Source organism: Neopelma chrysocephalum, unplaced genomic scaffold, assembly GCF_003984885.1.
Source record: "Neopelma chrysocephalum unplaced genomic scaffold, ASM398488v2 Primary Assembly neopelma1_24, whole genome shotgun sequence".
NCBI lineage: Eukaryota > Metazoa > Chordata > Aves > Passeriformes > Pipridae > Neopelma > Neopelma chrysocephalum.
In genome coordinates this window covers 21,578,812-21,601,254 of record NW_020897693.1, presented here as the reverse complement: position 1 = coordinate 21,601,254, position 22,443 = coordinate 21,578,812, and the positions used below count along the sequence as shown (strand labels likewise).

At 39.8% G+C, this 22,443-nt stretch overlaps 1 protein-coding gene across 5 annotated transcripts in view; it reads right to left on the bottom strand.

Moving 5' to 3' along the window:
• Nucleotides 1-22,443, bottom strand: part of MAP3K9 (mitogen-activated protein kinase kinase kinase 9) — a 132,938-nt gene that overhangs the window by 75,130 nt on the left and 35,365 nt on the right. The window contains exons 5-12 of one of the 5 annotated variants that reach the window (XM_027707602.1): nucleotides 19,514-19,689; nucleotides 17,261-17,501; nucleotides 16,002-16,124; nucleotides 15,102-15,255; nucleotides 12,541-12,653; nucleotides 11,066-11,881; nucleotides 5,185-5,305; nucleotides 2,249-4,226 (exon numbers count right to left, since the gene is read on the bottom strand). In XM_027707602.1, coding sequence (XP_027563403.1) covers nucleotides 5,187-5,305; nucleotides 11,066-11,881; nucleotides 12,541-12,653; nucleotides 15,102-15,255; nucleotides 16,002-16,124; nucleotides 17,261-17,501; nucleotides 19,514-19,689 — 1,742 coding nt within the window. In that variant the 3' untranslated portion in view covers nucleotides 2,249-4,226; nucleotides 5,185-5,186. Of the gene's footprint in view, nucleotides 1-2,248; nucleotides 5,306-9,066; nucleotides 9,862-11,065; nucleotides 11,882-12,540; nucleotides 12,654-15,101; nucleotides 15,256-16,001; nucleotides 16,125-17,260; nucleotides 17,502-19,513; nucleotides 19,690-22,443 lie in introns of those variants that run through there. The other 4 variants (XM_027707583.1, XR_003538127.1, XM_027707596.1 and 1 more) reach the window with 4 other exon arrangements.

Below are 22,443 nucleotides of genomic sequence, written 5' to 3'. Positions count from 1 at the left end.
CAAACAAGAAAAACTTGGTGGCCTCTGTTATTTTACTCAACTCTGGGGTACATTGCCATTTGCTAATGCAACTGCTTCATTGCAGGTTCTTCGGGCAAAACATACCTTCAGGTGCTACTTCCACAGCAACAAACTTTTGAACACCATGAACAGAAGAGAAGACATAGAGAGGTCTCCAAAACCAGACTGAAATACTGGAGTTGCAAGATGAATCTCAGTCCTACAGAGTTTGGAGTTCCTTATGAAGTACCCAACATCCTCTACACAGTGATTTCAACACAAGCAGGAACTACCCCATATCTTAAAGGATCAGACATGGGGCATGATCTTATACTAGAGTAATCTACTCACCTGGTTCTTCAGATTTACAACATTGTACCTAGGAAAGTCAGGTCACCAATTTTTGCATCTGGCTTTAAATAGAAGCAGGAGCAGATCCACAAATAATAAGGCAAAAGAAAGAAGCAGCTTATAAAAAGAGGGAGGAAATACATTCTCTGGCTCAGAAATTCTTGAACTTTCAAAGCCACAGAAGAGATATTGTTAAAAGCACAGGTATTTTCCCTGATTTTTCCACCACTGTTGCCTGCCACTCCATTTAAGCCTCTCAACTTGAGTCAGGCAAAATATCTCAGATATTTCCAGCTTGTCGTGAATTTACGAGAAGGAATTCACATATAGCAGCACGAAGTGCTGTGCCAACAGCTGATAGACAAGAACCCTAGAACTCTAGTGAAGTGGTGGATGTTGATCACTGCTGAACTTGTCAGGTCTGTTCACCAGCCTGGAGGGATACATTTTGAAAATGAGAAGAAACACCTGAGGAAAGGCCCCAGGTTAAACTGTCATTTGCACACACAACCTCCAGTCACCACTTACTGCCCCTTTACAGATAGCAATCTGCAAATGCAGAAGTTGTTGCTCTTTCATCCTGTGTCAGAAAACATTCTCAAAGCTTACCCTGCTTATGGTAAGAATTAGCAGTCAAACAGGCATGGCATGTGCAGTCATGGAAAGGCCACAAGAATCAGCAGTCAAACTAGCATTTACCCAGAGGTTTGTTGAGGAACTCTTTCCTCAAGTTAACTGACTCTTTCCTCTGACAATCACAGTAAAGAGCCTGGTCCTTCACCAGGACAACCCCCCAATTTAAAGAGCTTTGCTGAACTGAGGTCTTGTGCATTTTGACCCACAAACACATTCCACTGACTTCAGTGATTTTTTAAGTATGTGATGAAGAGCTTTCTGAATTGAGGCCTCTTTCCTTTTAACTTGAAAAGTAGTTACCCTAAATATGAACTTTTCCTACTAGATGCCCTTGGTTTTATTTGGTTTCTTATAACTGCCAAACACGATGGGCACTGGTGACTTTAAGTGGATCTAGGTATATTCTCCAGTTTGAACCTAGACATCCCCCAAAGAGACCTATGTTGCACAAGAATGGATTCTACTCTCTGCAAAGAGCACTGGCCAAACTCAACCAGTTCAACTGGCAAACACTCACTAGTATGCTTTCTTTTTTAATTCTTTTTTCTTTTTTTTTTTTTTCTGTGGCTTTATTCTTTACAGACTAGGGTATCTGGATGTTATCAAGATAACCTTGAAAACAGAGCAACTGATGGAGTAACAACTGCTTGAGATGCAATGTGAAAAGAGATATTAGCTGCTCTGTTCAGATAGAAATGCTAACCCTGTTGACATTGTAAGAGCTGCTCACTAAAGCATGCAAGACAGAAGAACAAGCCTAAGGTGAATATCTGGGCAGTCGACAGTGACAACTCATTTTGTGACACTGACCAGGCCTGGGAGTAAAGACATTACGCAAACTGAGAAGTGGCCACATTCACAAATTCCAGAAGAACCCAAGGAATAGACTCAAGAAGCTCAGTGTGCAACTGAGCTATGCCAAACAGCAATCAGAGGTTACGTTTGTTCTGAAACTTAACTGCTGTTAGCAGCATTCTTATCAACGAAGCTTGGAAAAACACCAGCATGTCTTCCTGCTCCATTATAACCTCTCCTGCCAAGACCGCGAGACACAAAAGCATCAGCACACGCCTAGAACAATATTTCTTTTTTTCAGACACATATATCTCTCCAAGACAAGGAGGTTAGTTTTATCCAACCTCAACATCTGTTCTTGAAAAAATGCTGAATTGAAACAATCAAGGTAGATCAGGGAGACAGTATCAATCACTCTGAAATAGTATACTTAAAATGCATTATTCTGGTCTTATGTTTCAGCCAAAAGTATTTCGTAATAATGAAGGGCCTTTTCCCCCGCCATGATTACTTTTCAAATTGCTTATTTTAAGCAAATAAAACTTTGGCATTCCTCCTGCAGATTTGTTCTAAGCCCTCTTTTGCTAGTTGTGCATCCATCCGACCCACCAGCTACAGACCTAACAGAAGCCCACTTCAAGCTGAGCTCATGAATCCACTACACTGCACACTAAAAATGTGTCATAGTTTCTTAATATTAGCTATATTGGTCTGTCTGCACATTATTAGCATTCAGATACAGTAAGGACTGTATTAGGAGCTGATACATTAGGAAAACAGCACTGCAAATACAGGAAAACAATCAGGATCATATGTAGGTCCACTTTAAGAGCACATGAGATCATTAAAAAAAAAATCTGTTTTGAAAAAACAGACTGTTGCTTTTAAAAACAGTAGTCACCAATATGAAATCACCACCTTTTGGTCTGTGGACAATCAACTCTTCCACAGATCAAAAATCATCAAGAAAAATGCCCTGCCTTGTCCTTTATTGTCTATTTTGGAGACACCAATATTTAAAGAAAGTATAATCTTAACTTAATAAACCAAATGGTTGGTTTTATTTTTCCATCAGAAATTTGCATGTCAAAGAGCCAAACACAGTGTTTGGCCCTCCCATCTCATTCCAGCCTCAATTGCTTACTTAGAGCAATTCTTACCAAAACTTGAACTTTCTTCCCATTCTATCTCTACAAATGAGGTAGTTCAGGGTAAAATACAACAAACCAACCAGAAACTGGATGAGTTGGATGGGGCTTTGAGGAACTAGTCTAATTGAAGGTGTTCCTGACCATAGCAGAGGGACTGGAACTAGATGATCTCTAAGGTCCCTTCCAACCCAAACCATTCTATGAAATTAAGTAACTACATATTCCTCAAATTCTTCTTTGGGACCTATGATGCCAACAGATTACCAAGCAGCTAGTATCCCTCTGTTCTCTGACTTACATTAAGAAGGATAATTTCACTCTTATTTGCTATTTCCTGCCAACTTCCACTTTCACTTCACCCAGTTGTATCTTATGCTTCTAGCTCAGAAACCTTTTAAGTCAAAGCACACCTAAAATATGTATTGTCTTCTGTCTCAGGCTTGTTACTTGGGTAACAAGAATAAATAACCAGTAAAGATTGGGTGGGGGCAAAATTCTAACAGAGAGATACTGAGAGCCAGTGATAGCGCATGCCTTGACACAGGGGTGTGGGCACATCTCTAATTGGGAAGATATGAACACTGTGCTGGTATTTGGCCTGGTGTGTGATGAACAACACAGTACTGAAAGCTACAACCAGGAGTTCCCTCCAAAAAACCTCAGCTCCTAGCAAGGAACATATGAGATGGAAGCACCTACGAATACAGGACGCACCTAAGACATGTATATATTTCATAGGTTTAAAATACAAACCAAAAATAATCAACATTCCCAAGCAAACAGAAAATAAACAAAAACACAGAGTCCAAGAAGCCATTCTTAGTGGGAAAATTGTGTTCCTGGTCAGGAAAAGTAAGAGGTTTTTCACTCATGTACAGATGAAGTCAAAAGGTATTTCTTGTGTACAAACACTGATGAAGCGCTGAAGACTTTCTAGTTGCAAAAAGAGAGATCCTTGTTAGAGAGGAATAATAATAATTGTGGTAGCTACATCAGATCCATCATCCAGTCACCAGTGGCAAACTACTTTTTAATCAAGCACACATACCTCATTAGCCTGGGAGTGACTACTTTCGACACACAAAAATAAAGTTGATATAGGTAATTTCAGAAGTTGTGTTCATCTCTGACCAGCAGCAAAGCTGCTTAAAAAACTCAGCACGGGAAAAACCAAAAGCAAATGCACATCTTAACTGCAGCACGTGACTTTCTACTAGGGTGTTCAATAGAGGGAGCAGCAGAAGAAGCCATGAGTTCATTTCCATATTGCCTCACGAAACCGTGAAAGTAAGGCTAAGGAAACAATAAAACGTAAGTTCTTAAGAAGACTGTATTGTTTGTTAAACACACACAAAAAAGAAAAAATTTAAACCACAAACTTGATTGAAAATAGAGGAAAAAAATCAGAGGTACAAATCTGGCTAAAGATCACTTCTGTCCAGCTAGCTACTATACTGTGAAAACCACCATATTCTAATCTTAATCATACTCTAATCTTAAAATAGTAAATGTAACAGAAAAACATAGGAAGGCATTCTTTCCTAAAGATACCTTAATTATAAAATCATCCAAAGGTTTATGAAGTCTGAAAGTTATGCTCTGTGACAGCATGAGTATATTTTGGTTATCATATTTGGTGTTCTTATTGCTTGTTTGCAAATACGTTTTAAAACACGTCTATCCCCTCACTCTTCCTGTCCAGTTTTACCCAAATTTTAGTCTTAAGTGAGTTAAAAGCATGGAAACTAAGAAACTGATCTGCAGTGACAGGATAAGGATCAGAAATCTTAGTTTCCAAATATAGATGTCCTCGTTTCATACCAAAAAAAGCAAAGCCAAAAGGAAGGCCTAAATCACTGTGAAAGATATAAACCTCCTTATTCGCCACAGAATTCGTAAGAGTTCTTGAGAACATTTCTAAAATGATGGAAAAGGTTAGAAAGCAATAAGCACTTTTTCCAAGAAGAAAGATTTCAAAAAAATCCACAAGAAACAAACCCATTAATATTAGCTTAAAATTACTTACAAAAGTAACAGGCTGTCACTGAATTTTGGGATACAATATTGGGTTTGGTTCCATACATCTAAAGGGACTCCAGCTCCCATGTTCATCCCACAGAGATTAATTAAATTTCAAATAAAAGTTAAGCTCAAGGTAGAAAGGTGACTCGAGAGGTTTCCTGTCATGTTCTATTTAACAGAACACTCCAGCTGGCAAAGACCTTTTTTTACTCGACCATTACTGCCTCACCTTCAACAGAATGAGAGGTATCCAGTTTCGTGACATATCGAAGCAACATCTCTATGCAGTATTGTCCACAAAGTCTTAAGATAACAGCATGCTATGAAGAGGAAGGCAACTACTCCCATTCCTAGAGGTACAGAAAAATACTTCATCATAAAAACATGCCAAGCCAGAACAGGCCTTTCCACATCAACAACGAAATATTCACTTTAAAAATACTCATTTTGTTAGAAAACAATTACAAAAAGAGTATTTTCACTGAGGTTCCCTGCCTCATAATGAATATCAACCCACTGCAATACTAATCTGGAAAGAAAATACCTATAAAAGGTTACATCTGCACCTCTGAAAAGGACTGAAAGGAGATCAAGACCTGCTTGCTGGTAAAACACAGCATTGTGCAGTCCATAAGAAGCAACAGTATTAGAAAAAAATCCGTAACTATTTAATCACCTTGGTTTTGACACAAAAGCTTTCTTCTCTCTACTTGTCCCACACACAATTTCTGTGAAACCAGTAGAAATTTATAAAAAAATTCATCCTTTTTTTTGCACTGGTTGTTATGTCTGTGCTTTCCCGCCAGTTTTACAGGAAAACCAAACAGGCTACAAGGATAGCATATTTTGAAGGGCCAACAAACTTTTAGCATATCAATTACATAAATTAGCGAGACATACTGCCAGCTGACTAAACAAAAGCACAAATATATTTCTAGACCACAAACATTTCTCTCAGGTACAATCTCACTACTACTTGTGCCTTCCTCCTTGTAAGGCCTGTAATTAGACACCCTTTACTCCATTCTTTTGTCATTATGTTTTAGACTGCTCAGTGATTTTGTGCTCTCATGTTATCTTTTTCTCATTTTCTCAGAAAAAAAAAGTGCAACTTATTCAGCTACTTAGGAAACAATACATTTATTAGAATTTTTTAAAGTAATATTTTCACTATTTTCTTCAGGAATACTCCTAGAAAAGTACGTCAATGAACAATATTCTGAAACTTTTATCTCCCTGAAAAATGGAAGTAATAGTAGCCAGTAGGAAAACAGATTTGTGAGCTGACAGGCTCACATCTTCTCACTATCTAGTGGACTACAGTGGAGCATTCCTTTGGAGATGTGGAACACCTCACCTCACACAAGTGGGAAGGAAAAACACCAACAGATTAAGAAAGAAGAGAATTCAAGCCAGGACGGGACAGATGGATATAGGGAGAGGTTTTGGGATTCATAAGGCAAAGCTCTTTGCCTTGAGAGCTCCCTCTGCCTGTCAGAGAACACCCCACCACCTACTAAAGTCAATAGTCTTGGTTCCACAACAGTCTTCTCTTGCCTGATCCCTCAGGTTAATCACCTAAGGACAGCTTATGGGTTGATACTCAAAGACTACCTGCGGCTAATTCACATGCTAGATTCAATGAAGATAACTGCATCAAAGAAGGGTCCATTTGGCATTAGTGAAGATGCTCTTTGGAGCAAAATACTTCTCATCATTCAGCTACACACCACTTTCACCAAGTGATTATCTAAAAGGCAGAGAGTGGCAAGGAGGTTTTGATACGTCATCCTCAACTTTCTTAAGCAAAAAAGGTGACAGAACAACTTGCCTTTCCAGCTGTCTTGATTGATGGGAACTTGACTGAAACCTTAGAGTTTACCTGTGAACTTACTGGTCAACTATCAGAAAGTTTAGCAGGCTGAGTTAAAACAATATGACCTAAAAAGGTGGCCTTCCATTTCGGGCAAGTAAATGGATTTTAAAGATTTCTGTTCAAATGGGGCTATTCCAGGTGATGCCTTTGCAGAGCACATGATACTACCTATGACATTTATAATGATACTTTTTGGATAGAAAACATTACATTTCAGAACAGTTGACCTTGTTTTGTTTCAGACTTTTTAAGATGGTAAGGCAGACTTTGAATAAGGGACTGTTTTAATACCTTTCTTTTTAGTCCCTCTGACACAGCCTCTCACTGATATTTCCTTGAGCTTCGTTTATAGCACAATCAAAATTAATCATCTGTTGGATGGGTTTTGCCTTTTTGTTAGTCTCTGGATCACAGACTGATTTTTCAGAAATGGAAAGCAAAACTATGAATGCTTAAGAAATCAATAATGCTAAAGTTCTACATTTAACAAAATAGTCAGAAATGTAAGTTTTCAAGTGTCTTAGTTGCACATCACAACACCTTGTCTACACAATCTATCCAACTTCAGCACCTCGTATAGCACAATTAAAGCTAGCTCTGGAGCATTTAATGGCGAGGGTGGCAGAAAGTAATTCTGCCATTAAGAATTTTTCATGGAATGTGATAAATAAGAAATATGTGACCTTTCTACACAAAAACATACTGTACTCGCTTGAAAAAAAGGTGCACTTGATTAACGGCAACATGCTAGTTTCAGTCCTCAAACAGAACTAAAAAACCTTATGTACACTTCTTCCTCGCATGCTGGTTTTTAAAATCCGATTACAAACACCTCAACACACAGGTTCTCTGTGCTGACAGCTGCAGGAAGTATTTGGCTACACTGCTTTCACACCAGGACTGGACTGCCCCAACAGGCTGAGCACTGCATTGGTGTCACTGTCAAATAAATTATTTGCAACCGAATGGTCAGCAGATTATCAAAATGAGCACAGATCTGTACAAAAAGAGTGAACAGATACGCTTAACCTGCGATAAAGCAGACTACCCTATTACAGTGATATAAAGGCTACATCTCTTATTTATAATGCTGAACCGGGGGAAGCGTGAAGCTCTCATTACAGCCACTAAGTTATACCTGTAGTGGCACAGACACATTTGGAAGTCTTTGTACAGAAAACTGTGAGCATAGGCACACCCTATTTGTGTAACTTCCTCCTTCAAGACAGGGGTCTGTTCTTGCTCCTGATTTAGTTTTTTACATATTTGAACAAGAATAAAGTTTTACATGTCTACAGGGCCTTTCACTCGAAGATCTCAAAGGACTATTACATATGTCCCAACCCCTCCCTTTGTGAGGTAGGTATTATTCCTATTATTTACAGATGGGGAAATTCAGGCACAGAGGTTACATTATTTGCCCAGGGTCACACAGTGAATCAGTGACAAAATAAAACAGAATCCAGATGTTCTGATTCCTGTTTGCACAATCCAACTACTAACAAGCCTCATTTTAAAATAGCCTTAAACAAGTACCAGTGTGCATAAGAACAGTCTTGGGTTTCATGGGTCACTCCTAAAAAGTGTAAGAAAGGACAAAAACCAGGAAGATAAATTTGGGAACATGCAATTTACTTCTGCAAGTCAACACAGCTTTAAAGAAAGAGTTCCTGCTAAATCCCTTCCCAAAGCTGAGGCAACTTCACTATAGCCTGAGAAACAGGTGGTAGGAAAAAAGGGACAGATGGAACCAAATTTGAAATAAAAAAGCAAGATAAACAGTCATACCATAAGCCTTCATCTTCTTGAAAGCACTGGGTCATAGAAAAACAGGGCTGAGAGGGACCTCAAGATACCACTGAAGTTCATCTAACCTACCTTGAAGCCAAGATCAACTACACCTACTTGTTTCATCTGCTTCGCCTGTTCTCAAAGACCTCCATCAGTGGAGATGCCATGCCCTTCCCCTGCAATCTGTTCTACCACACACTATCAGATAAGCAAAAGAGGACAAACAAGCCTTAAGATAGCTACTTCTCCTCTTTCAGTGGGGGTATGTTGATTCCCAGGCCTGTCTAATGATCTGAATATATTTCAGAGAAGGTAGTCTCTAGATAATTAATTGTTTCTGTCCTGGATTCCTTGGGAAAACATCAAACACTGATGTCTGCTATTGTGTAATATTTGAGTTTTGAAAATACTGATTAATACCAGCATAGATACCAATATATTTACTGCAAGTGCCAAATCCTACAAGGTCAGTAACAAAAGGCTTTGATATGATAATTTTAGCTCATTGCAGATTCAAACTGCAATAAGAGGGCAGGGAAGACTACAGAAAAACCCCACAGCAAAAGTCAGCAGCTCAGAGTTGCCAAGTTTCACCCAACTGCAGACAAAAATCAGGCAGTCAACAATGCATCTTCAGCAGAGGCAGCACCATATGATCTCTGTAGCATCCCTCCATCTCATCTGTCTTCAAAGTGCATTCTCAGTGCAAAAAGTAGGATTGAATTTAGAGGGGCTCACTGTCCCCATTGGTTTCATATTAAGACCAGAATTCTTGCTTGAGTTCATATGCTGCAGCTTTGTGTGTGTTAAGTTCACTTCTGCATAGCGGAATGGTGCTGTCCTGGCTCTGCCCCTCAGCATCCATGTCCAACAGTGTCCGCTCCTCTACAGGAGGACCCACCTGGAAAGGAAGCAGCGCAGGCAGTCCAGGTCTCTCTTCTACAGTGCTACTGCTACTAGCAAAACAAGAGTCCAGATTGCTTGGAGTATCAGTACTTGAACTGTTGGCAGAAGATTCACCCTTGGCATTGCTGGGTGACACAAACCACCAGGGATCAAGCCGCTGCCGACTGGCTGCAGGACGTGGCCGGGGCAGGAACTCCAATGTCTTGGGTCTTTCCAGTGTGGGATCCTGCTGTGCATTCCATCGTCTCGGGGTAGGAGGAAAAACAAGGTTGGGGTCTGGCAGGCGAGGGACCTCAGTGGGATCTCTACTTGGACTAGGTGTTTTTAATACACCTATCCAAACCAGACAATGTAAGAGAAGAGGGAAACATGTTAGATGTCACTGTTACAACAGATCTTGGTTTATTGTATGTACAGTGCAAAAACATTTTCAAAGCAGAAAGCCTCCACTCAGAATCTACAAACTCCATTTCTTCAAGATGATGCCAATCTGAAGTAACTCGCTTCTTTATTCCTACACTGTTCTCAACAAATTTCAAGACACTTGTTTCACTGACCTAGCACAAGCACCAAGTTTTGTTCATCCTCTCATTTGCTTTCTTCAATTTTCTGACTGGAGAGTGTGGATTTGACCTCCTACCAGAGGGGAGAACTCTCCAAATCCTTCAGAAGGCACATTACCCACTAACAGCTTCAGTGGATCAGGGAGACGCACAGCATGATACACAACATCCATTTATCACAAGCAGGACCAACTGCCTGAAGCCACCTAACACTACCTACTGCAGATGCTTCCTGATTTGTTTTTGTTTCGGGGTGGGGGATGGTGTTTGCTTGATTTTTTTTATAAACACAACATAACTTTTACCATTTTAATGAGAATTCTCAACTGCATTAACCCACATTTTACTGCAGACTTCCATTCAAAATACAACCTCACATTCTGTTTTACCATTGGGAAAAGATCTAATTAAATAAAATTTTAATTTATTATTCTAGTCCTTTTTTTTTTCTCTGAATTACTAGGGCAAGAACACAAGAAAATATTTTTTAAGTTATGAAGTCACAGCTACTTTTAAAGACTGCAACACTGAGAACTACCTATCCAGAAAGACCCCTCTTATTTGCAAAGGAATAAGAGCAACAGTGGCACAACCACCAACTGTTTTAGAGATCCCGTTTTCACCGCCTTAAAGACCAGAATTTACTTTGAACTACAAACAAGTGTATAAAGGCAATGAAGATGGAACCCCAAGGAACTGTTAAAAACGTGCAGTATTTGTACTTTGGCACCATTTTTGTCTAAGAAACAATACTATGCTCTGCCTTACAGCACAGGGGAGCAAAGAGTTCCTTAGCTCAGAGACACTGGAACAGAAACCATTACTGCATTATTCTGTTAACTATTTGTGTAAAGACAGCATCCATAAGCAATTCTTGTGGGCTGGTCATCACAGTGATGCTGTATAAGCAACAAGTAATTATACTGTTTATGTCTTTATTCTGAAGAGGAAAAGGAAGATGGCTGAAAACCTACCTGCTCCCAGTGCTCCAGTTAAACAGCTACTGGAAGGGCATCCACTGGTTGGGCACCCGTTGACAATTAGTCCACTCCCTTTGATGGCCCCATCAGAAGGTGTGCGCCTGTGCCCGCTTTGCTGGGTGTGGGAAGAGACCGTCACATGTGTGGGAGTCAGGGACTGGTTGGGGTCTTGTTTGAACCTCTCGATCTGGACATTGACTAGTGGGTTGGTAATGGCTGGCAAAGGAGCCTTGACTGTCACTGGGCTGACAGGCATTTCATATACCACAATCTCATCACTGTCTGAGCGCAGCAGGGACCGGGTGGAATTACATTCGGAAATGGAGGACAGGGAAAGAAGGGTAAGGGATGTGGATGGCTCGCCTAGCAACAACATGGGATCCTCCTTCTTGAAGATCTTCCGGGAAGGTGGACTGGTGCTCCTGCGTGGGCGTCCAGCTCGCTGAAAAATGCTGTCACGCTTCTTCTTCTCTTCCTTGGGCACCTCCGGCTCCTCCTCAATCAGCAGCTGACACTTCCCTGCTTCTAACAGATCAAAACCCAGGCCTGCAGCAGCCAGCACTGCTCCACAGCCAAGCAGTGCAACCTCACATCGCTTGTGGTGGGAGCCAGTACGTTTGAGGCTGTTGGTGGGTGTCAGCTGTGGGGTACTAGTAGCAGAGTTTACAGGGGTAGACTCCTCATTGGCATCACTAGAAGGGCCATCCCAGTCTTCATTCTTCTGAAATGGGATGCAGAGGTATGACTGATTGTGCACAGGTGAAGGGTGCACTTTGTCCTCTCCATTAAGACATTCGCTGTCTTCATCATCTGGAAAGCAAATGAAAATAGACTTTGTGTTGATGTAACATTTTCACTAGCAAATTTCACTGTCTTACAAATATTCATGAATACAAGCTTCTCCTCAAAAAATGCAACTGTTCTCCTCACAAGCATCATTCATCAACTGCCAAATAATCACACACGTTATTGTCTCCAAAGCAGATAGGATGAGACAAATACCTGGAAGCACTATCAAAGCGGATGCATTAATCTATTTGGGATTAATTGCAGAATAGCATTTCAGAAGCAACCTGCACCTCAGTTACTTCTAGACTAAAGTTATATGTTTGTGAGTGAGGAGCAAAAGGTAGGAAAATTATAAGGGTTGTTCCTTGCAAGTGAAGGTGTAACCATGCTGCACATCTAAATATCAATATACAGGAAAGAAGCTCAGAGATAACATGGAGCTAGAGGAGAATTAACAGAAGCTTATTAACTTGACAGATAACAAGCACAAGCAGAGAGGTGAATAAAAAGAAAATCTAGAAGGAGGAAGTGGACATTTCACAGAGAATAAAAGAAAAATAGATACCAAACAAAATGAAAACATAGCTGTAAAGTATCAGGTGAAGGTCAGCAAAGAAGAAGTTTATTCAAATGTGAATGTAAGTGGGAATGAGAGTATCAAGTTGAAGGAATTCCTTTACCCATCTCTGCTAAGCTGGTGAATCCCGGAAAAGCTGGTGCAGTTCTCTGGATCTTTCCAAGGTTCGGTGCACTGGATGACCACTGTTTGTATCCTTCTACCAGAGCTTTCAGACTGAAATAGTAAAAGGATGTGAGAAAATGTACCATGCTCACAAGCAGTTTCCATTTTCCCCTTCTATATTCTCTATTATTCTATTATAGCATGCATGTATCCATCTTAACTACACAGATTTGAAGCCCTCCTGCAACAAGAAATTGTGACATTTTTACAGCACCTTAAAACACAAAAAAAAGTCGTAAGGTCCCTCCATTGTTTATTACACCACAGCAGTCAAAAGACCTCTGCTGATAACTAACAGCTATGAATGCAGAATAATAAAAAGCACCATTACAAAAATCAGATTAAAAATTTTCTCTCAAAATCAAGGCATCTTGATTTCTTTTGCAAGTAAAAAATAAAGTGCTCAGCAGAAGGAGAGGAAAAACAACTCCAAAAACATTTCCATGTTTACTGCAATTTCGTTCCCTTTAAATTAAAATTTGCAGTCCAGCATGATCTCAGAAAGAATTAGTATTTCACTGCATATTAACCATACTGCACTCTCAGCAACACTATCTTGTTTCAAAGTCTGCAAAATGCAATAGCTGTATTGAGTCTCCCTAGGAAAGATTCTGAATACTACAGAACATCTCAGTTGCAGAGAGAACAGGATAGTCTTATGAGCAACTACAGTTAGCAATCAAGTCCCTTCCAGTTGTCTGTGCCCAAAAGCCATCAGTGCTTCAGACTGTACAGTAATGAACAGAAAACTGAAGAGCTTTATTCCCACAATTCTAAGAACATGATTTCAAGATAAAAGTATTCTTCTTCCAGCTTCAGTGATCTCCTACCTTTCTATATAGTTAATGATTGTAAAGTGTGACATTTGTTTTAATTCTGTAGAATGCTATACTTCATCTACAGAACAGGTAAAGCACAGACGTCAGTCAAAGAACCTTCCTCCACATTGTCCTGTCAACATGTCATAAGTGTATTTGAGAGAGAACGTATTCTAACAGATCCAGGCTCTCTTGCAGAGAACTGCAATAGTAATGCATTATGCAAACATGCTTTTCAGGCATTTCACACCTGAGCACGCAACAGTTAAAGATTATAACCAGTTATTTTATTTTCCCTGCTAAAAATATGGCAAGAGTCAAACTATCAATTTAGCAGAGGGAAAAAGCTTCAAACTCCATGAAAAAAATCACAAAACATTCAAACCCCTTAGAAGACCAAAATACTCCTATGTTTAAAGCAGCATTTCAGCAATGATCCATTGGAGTCCTTGTCCTGGTTAGAACGGCTGGGACCAATTCATCACTGGATGGGTGCAACCCAAAACTGTGTATTCTATGGCCCTCCATGCCATTTCCCAAAAACTGTTGTCAGTAGAGGCCTATGTTCCTGTCCTCATGCCCTTTTATGGAATTCCCCGCTCTGATACCCTTTTATGGAATTCTCCTCTCTGAGGGAGGGACTGAGCATGCTCATGCCCTTTTATGGAATTCCCTGCTCTGAGGGAGGGTCTGGGCACTCCCGCCTGAACTGGAGAATATATAAACTGGGATCCTCGGAACCTTTCCACCTCTCATGGGATCCAGAGGACGACTGCAGACCACTGCCTTCAACTAGACTGCAGACCACCGCCTTCAACCAGACTGAGACCACCACCCTCAACTGGACTGCAATCACCACTTCTGACCAGACTGCAGCAGCTCTCCCACCAGCAGGTTTATCCCCTCTCCCTTTGCTTTGGACTCAGGGGTGGGCCAAGGTACACCACTTTTGTTCATACCCCAGGGTGCTGGGTTATACATTTGGGTTTTGTGGGTTAAAACCAATTGCCTGTCTGTATAATTGTACTTATTGCATTATTTTAATAAATTGTTATTCTGACTTATAAATCTCTCTTTTGAATTGAGTTCATTTTCCCTTGCTGGTTAACTTTTAAACCAGCACAGTCCTGGTATAAATAATTCACACACACACACACAAAAAAAAAGCAGCCAAAGAACAATAACCTATAGAAATAGAAGTACAATCTGTATCTCTGCAAAGATCACTTTCAGGATGTATTCACTCAAGGTACATGTCCTTTTCAAATGACTGAAGATATTTTGTCTGGCTCTACCAGATAAATGCTATTATTTAAAAATTAAGATAAGAAAAAGCATATCTGAGAATCGTAAGAGAGAAGTATTTTCAGATACGATACAAAACTACAGAAAGTTGAGCCTGAAAAATAGAGAAAACCTACTAGAGAAAGAGTTTTGCTCAGCTAGGAAGTCCTACTGCTTAGAAATACACCTAACAACATAATAGCAAACCATGAAAGCATCAGTCACCAGCAAGAGATTGAATGCAGTTCTGTAATCTGAATCTCTAACATCTCTGGTACAGGAAATAAGTTTGGGAGCAGGAAAGTGTTTGCAGGAGAAGAGGCAAATATCCCGAGAGCCAGCTCATAACCAGTTTTTCAGAACCTAGAAATGAGCCTGCCTCCAGGCCCTCTCTTACCCATCCTCTCCTGCACCTAGCTCCTTGTGACCAAGTGAGCTTGGTCCCCAGGTGCGCCCCTTTTTCTTCTGGCCTCTCTTCTCTTCTTCCTCTCCTTCCTCCTTTGGAAGGACTGAGCTTCGCCCCCACGTTTTACTGCTTTCAGCAGGAGTCACTTCAGAAGTGGGAAGAACAGTGGAAAATGGAAAAGAAAAACAGATAGACAAATTAAAGAATTGGTTCCATGGCAACATGAAGAATAAAACATAGGCCAAAACAGGAATAGTAGTAAAAATTATTTTCCTGTATTTCTGATCATTTATCAACACAGATCTAACAACCAAATCCCTTCAAAATTAGGTATTCCCTAATCCCTCAAAGTATAGGTAGCCTTTACAGCTTTATTCCATCACTGGTTTCTCTTTAGAACCACCAGTTTGATACTAGACACACAAGTGTCATGATATCCAAAACAAACACTATACATTAACTAACATGACTTCCATAATTCATGCATGTCTGCCTAATTCTGTTTTATTATGGGAACATTATTTGCATGACAAGCACCCTTGTTTTTATTTCCTTACAACAGTAACTTAATCCACTTCAATAATGTTTCACAGATCTACTCTGCAAATTAGCATTTTTAAAAATTAACCTCTGTACCTCAGGAATGTGTTTTCTATACAAACAGCATTATTTCAAGGACTTGGGTAAGTATGGTTTCTACTCCAAAGGAGGTGATATTCCCCCCCATCACCAACACACTTCATTTTGCTCTCTAAATGCATACATACAAGGCACAAGGCAAACATTTTAGTACTTTCTTTTACAGTCCTGTCCTGGATATGGAATCTGGGCATCTTACCACGCTGACAGACTGCATATTTCCCAAATTCAATACTACATTGAGCTCCTTACACTGTATGGCCCTGAGTCTGGGAATAATGGTAGGACTTGCAGGAGGGCTGGAGCAGCTACTGATCAAGCTTTTCCTTTTATCCATCGTTGGAGAAGCCTGCACAGTGAATTTATGCTGAAAATCTGTTCAGCAAAAGAAAAAAAAATCAAAACAAAAGCAGAAAAACAGTTGAAGTTTTTTTTAACATATGGAAAAAGAAATACTTTATGGTAACTTTCAAAGAGTACAACTTATAGGATTAAGGTAGAAATGAAGTTTTACAGCAAATTGCTAATTTGCCTTTTGTACACACTGTTACTTCAGAACAAAAATGTGTGCTCACACTCTTGGAGATATATCTCAGTGTATGTGTAAGACACATACACACACAAACCCCATTGACTGACATTTATGCCCAAGTATATTCCTGTATAATTCCTTTCACCCTATCTCTCAGTTTCTTAAGCACCACCAAAAATAGGCATTTACAGACCTAAAGAAAGGCATAGTTAACATATGCACTTTAGCATAATTGCTCTTCTGAACAGCCAATACCTCCTAGAAAACAAATAATATAGTGCAAGCCATCATCCTTGATATAATGATGAGTCTTAGGTGATTTACAAAACCCACACTTTTGTTCTTTTACAAATTTGAATCTCCATACAGAACCTGCAGTAGAAATGCTAAGGATTCAGTATTTCTGAAAATCACCATCTTCGCTCTTAAGAGTGACTTCCCTAACACCTCACTAATATTTAGCATTTCTTCCAGAAGGGTGGTATTAGAGGTCACTTGTGTGTTAATACAAGTTTATATATGAACTAGCAATCTAGAGCTATAGTCTCATAGCTATGAATGTATTTTGGTAATTTTTAGGGTCTTACACCAAGAAATCCAGTACATCACAGTTTCTGCTGCAGCATTATGTAAAGTATTCCCAGAACAAGAACCTCCATCATTTTTTATGCACATCCTTTATTAAACTGGTATTTTGAATATTAACATGCTAAACTGCAACACCAGCATTTTAACCATTGACCATATACAGCCACTGATTAACAAACATGTAACATCTCAAATCTACTTCTGGCCTTCATCTTGGGTCTTTGAGCAATGCTAGCCACAAAAGCATCAAATTTATTTTACTGAACCCATGAGGCATGTTTTTTCCCTAAGTACATCCAATACTTTTTAATGCTCAAGTATCAGTAGTAAGGAGCTACCAAACCTACAGGTTGCTCCCATTTCACCTGGCACAGAACAACCTGTCACCAACCTGAAGGTAGGCTGATATGATTGCCATCTTTTAACTTGAGCCGGTTCCTCTTGAACTTTCCCATGCGTTTCTTCACCCGAGGCTTCTCCTGACACAGCTGGTGGATGATGATGTTGAGCTCCCTTTCCAGGATGTCAATCTCTCGTTCTGCCAGCTCCTGCTCCCGCCTTCGCAGCAGCTCTTCATGATTCTTCTGTTCAACAGCAGCACGAGTCAGCTCTTCTTCCCATGTGCGCAGCTCCTGTAGGGAGATAAGAAAGCAGAAATAAAAAGCTACCTTGTGACCTGTGCATTAAGATTAACATTGCCTGTTCTAAAAGTACAGCAGCAATGACTTGTGCTCACAGCACTGCTAGCATCATTGTTTAAAGGCTCAGCTGAAAGCAAAAAACAATCCTCAAGGACTTCTATGCTTGCCATTCTAGGACCTTCATACCAGTATTAAAATTTGGACATCAGCACTTGTGAGGCCACACCTGAAATCCTGTGTCAAGTTCTAGGCTCTCCAGTACAAGACAGACATGGACATACCGGAGACAGAGTCCAACAAAGGGCCATGAAGGTGATTAAGAGACTGGAGCACCTCTCCTATGAGAAAGGGTTGAAAGAGATGGGACTATTCATCCTAGCACAAAGAAGGCTTGGGTGGGGCAAAGGGGGATCTTATCAGTGTATGTAAAAACCAGAGGAAAGGGCAGAAAAAAGATAAAGCCAGGCTCTCTTCAGCAGTGCCAGTGACAGGACAAAAGGCAATGGGCACACACCGAAACACAGGAGACTGCCTCTGAATGCTTTTTTATTGAGTGTTACTGAACAGTGGGCATAGGTTGCCCAGGGAGGTTGTAGAGTCTCCCTACTTAGAAATATTCAAAAGCCAACTGGACATGGTCCTGGCAAAGATGCATAACACAGACTTTTCAGTCTATCTCTTGCTGACAAAATGAATCAACTGAAACTATCCTTGAAATCTCAAAAAGACTTCTCCCTGCACTCCTCTCCTCTCCCCACAAGTACAAAAGAATTCAGCACTCAGAATAATTCTCTCCAGCTAGCTAATTCCAGTGCAGAAGGTAAAAACTGAAGAATTTAAATTAAACTTCAAAAATACAATCAGATAGATTTTAGTTCAGATTTTTTTTAAGAACAGCATTGTTACCTGTCTCACCACCAGGGAGATTTGGTACTGTTTACTCATTAAGTGAACAGCATATAAAATTATTTCCCCATCACTAAAGAGGAATAGAGTACTCAACCTGAGGGCAGTCTAGTAACTACTGTTTGGCTTTCTGCTTGTCTGTTGAAGTTTCTGTTTTTCAAAAGCTGTTCCAACACAGTTACAACATGGGACAACAGTAGCAGAGAAATGTCTATTAGCTATTCTATTTTCCCCAAAAGCTACCATAACGGGTGAATAGAAATGTTTTAGGTATTGTTGTAGGACTTCTCTCCTCTGACCCAAAGTCATCTTTTTCTTCTCTCTGCCTCCTAAATGCAATCTCAGAGCCCTGATCAAGTTGGAGGCTCATTATGAATTTATTTTTAGGCAAGAGATCGTGAACCTAAAAAAATATTACTTCAGCAATTTTGCTGCACTTTTTACCATTGAATGTAAAGACAGTCTCTGTAAGAACCTTAAGTTAGATGCAGCAAGCTGTGCTTTCTGAAAGTATGCTTAAAGAAAACTTCAGCTTTTTCACTTCTCTTTGAGGCTGATGGTCACCACTCCTTTTATTCCTGCCACCATTTTTGTTTCCTGCTTTTTGTGCAAATGGACTTCAATTAGAACAGTTACTACACCATTCCCTTGGTAGCACTCATGTTTATCATAGTCTATGCACTTTGGTTGTCCTCAAAACCTGGAAAACACAAATTTGGCAGAAGCAAAACTGCAATGTGTACTAGAGTATATATGCTGAAACTACCCCTCCAACATCTCCTGTTATCACTGGGTTTCTCAATTAAGTGAAACAGTTATCAGATGATTAAACAATTTAAAGACAACTCATCATTGCAGTTGCACAGTGTATAATGGAAGCTCACTACAATATTAGAATGAGTAGCAGCTCAGGATGAGGATATTTATTTTTCTCATGATTCATAATCTGCCATTGATTCAGGGACTTAATACAAGCTCCAGTAAAGCATAGTCAAAATTATATCTGGGATGCACTAAAAAATGATCCCTGTTTGAATTATAAAATGGGGAAATTACAATCCAGAGAGCACAAGCAGGGAGCACTGTTCTCTCCTTACCTTTTCTTTGGCTCTGAGCTGATCAAACATCTCTTGGATCTCTTGTTTCCAATCTTCCTGCAGGGAGTGGAAGGAATCTTTGGGCATTTCAAAGAAACCAGACTCTTCTATGGCAGTAAGATGGTCTAGGATACTGGCAAAGGAAGGTCGTGAGTGTGGGTCAGGGTTCCAACAATCTAGAACAGGACAGAGACAAGCAATTATCAAGCATCTCTAAGTATGTTGGTCTGAGAGAATGAGTAGTACTTTACTGATCCCCAGTGGCTAAGAGTGGCATGCACACTATCTGTGTTACCCCACCTTTCCCATTTCCTACTTGCATTGCCCATTGTCAAGTATGCAATTCATGCTTTCATGATTATACAATATCCAACATTACTTAAAAATCTTGAACTACCTAACTACCTGGTCTCTAGATTCTCTTGCAATAATATGTCAAATAAAATAGAGGTTTATTAATTGTACAGAAAGTTATACTTTCAAGCATTTTTAAGAAATAACAAATAATTGCCTTAGATATTTTGCTTTAAAATGTATGTATATGTTCACAGAGTGGAAATTTATGCAAGGCTCTTGTAAACAGTTCTTTTATAATAGCTACTCTGCAGAGTTAACAGCCACAGTGCAGAAGGGTATCTATCAGGGTTTTTTCTAATGCCAAACTAATACCAAGCTGAGTCATTACAGATCTCTTCTCAAAACTGAAAACCTCTCCTACAAAGCAAACTGGACATAACTTGAGTAAAATAACGACATCAAATAGTGCATTTGGAGTTTTCTTATTTGTAAGGGTTCTTCTTTATCATTTCAGTTTGATCAGACCTTTTTCTTTTGCTTTTAAGAGAAACAACAGATAAACGAGTTTTTTCATTTACAATCTAAAGCAATTACTTAGCCAATTACAGAGCTCTAAAAATGCAGACTTTAAGGTAGCCATCTTTCCACATAAGGCAACTCAACAAGCAACAATACAAAAAGTAATGTTTTTACAGTGATGGGAACCGAACACTGAAAACAGAAACAGAAAATAGTAGCTCAAGCTCAAGTTACAAAATCACTAAGAATATATTTTTTAAAAGCCTTTACATCAAAACATTTGATTTAACAACACTTTTGAATAGGAAATTTGTACTCTTTCAGTCTTCCCTCTTACTGCACCCTCACTTCTACTCCTGCAGAAAACATCCCTTTTTCATTCTATGTTGCCCTGTACTGGCACTAACACAGGTTTTTGTTCAACAAATACACTTGTTCTCTTTACTACTGCTGGACTCCTGCATGCCAAAATTTCAGAGCAACCACAGAGAAAAACTTAACATTCAAGTGTATTTCTAGGGAACACAGCTTTTCTGCATGAATGGAAGTAACTAACTCTCTCAGTATGTTCATACTGTCATTGCTCTACATGGTCACTAGATTTAAGACACACATTACTGCAGCATGAAGCAAGCGTTATAAAAATGTTCTAGAAGTTTTTTAGACCTCGATGTTGGAGAAAAAAGGAAACATTCTTAAAAATATGGTGATGTCCTAAAAGACATTCATTCATCAGATTTGTGAACTGAAATACACCAAGGAGCAGCTGTAATTAAAAATAAATGTCACTTTACAAAATCTGTGCAACTGCTTAGGCTTGGTCTTGCAGGTCTTTGATTTTAGCGTTACTGAGATTTTGCATTTGGGAGCTTTGGTTTCAAAACTGCGGGTACCAACAGGTTCCATGAGACATAAGCTGGAATGTGTTTGTGTTTATGGCTTTCAAATTGCTTCTCTTACTAAAATAGAGAACTGAGGATGTTAAAGAGTGCTCTGAAGGTCCCCTGCTGCTGGCCAATTAGTAGCAATGGGTGTTACAGCTGGACTGTCAGTGCCATAATCCGTCTCTTTACCCCAGGTTTTAAACATGGCAAAGCAAACATGACCCAAAGTAAAATAAAATGCAGCAGCCAGCCAAATGCATGAATGAGTGAACAGGATAACTAGCAGGTGGCCCGTGGCTTTTATTTTCCCAGGCCTAGATCTGCCATTATTTGCACTAATGAGGACAGTTGTAACATACAAGTCTTTTCTGTGAAGACCTAAAGTTCAGCTTTGTTGTCTCAGTGAAGACCACCAGAGCAGTAATTCAAAAGTAAAAGCAGCATTAGGGGAACAAGAGTTCACTCGAGATGGGAAACAGCCTGTTTGAAAAACAGTTTTGGTGAAGGGGTAGAAAGTAATTGTGGTTTTTTTTTTTTGTTCTCGCCTTCCCCCTGCACATGGAGAAGCCAAGCGTTCCAAAGCTGAGTGGGTGCTCACCCCTGCACTGTTGGGTTCAAGCACTGGCCATATGCCTCTACCTGACTTTCCCAATAGAGGGCTTTATTTTTAAACCCAGCTGCAGAACCATGTCAAAACAAACCGCCCCGGCACAACACCGAGCTGGTAGTTCCATTAACTCTTTCAGATGCAGTTTCTTGCTTTATGTTGCTTCCAAGCTACTCTACCTGCAACTCTGCTGCTGTTTACTATCCAGTAGGACGTTTCTTGTTAGCAGAACAGTACATGAAATTTTCTACTTTAAATTAACTGAAGCCTGTAACCTAAAGAAAAGACCAGAGAAAGGCAGAAGTATTGTAAAAGCAGAGAAATCCACTAGAAACATTTTCTTACAGGGCTTATATTCCTTTCTTGGGATAAAAACACCACCGGAGGCCACAGAGCATCAGTTCTATGTTGAGATTAACTCTTTGCTCACCGAGACTATAAACCAAGTTTGATTTCTCTTTATCTCAGTTTTTCATTCTGCCAGATAGGTATAAAAATGTTTATTACATATAAACACCTGGAAATCCTTGGGAATAGGGGCACTGACAAAATTACTAAGGGTAATACTGGAAGAGAGAGAGAGGGAAGGAGAGAGGGAAGGAGAGAGGGAAGGAGAGAGGGAA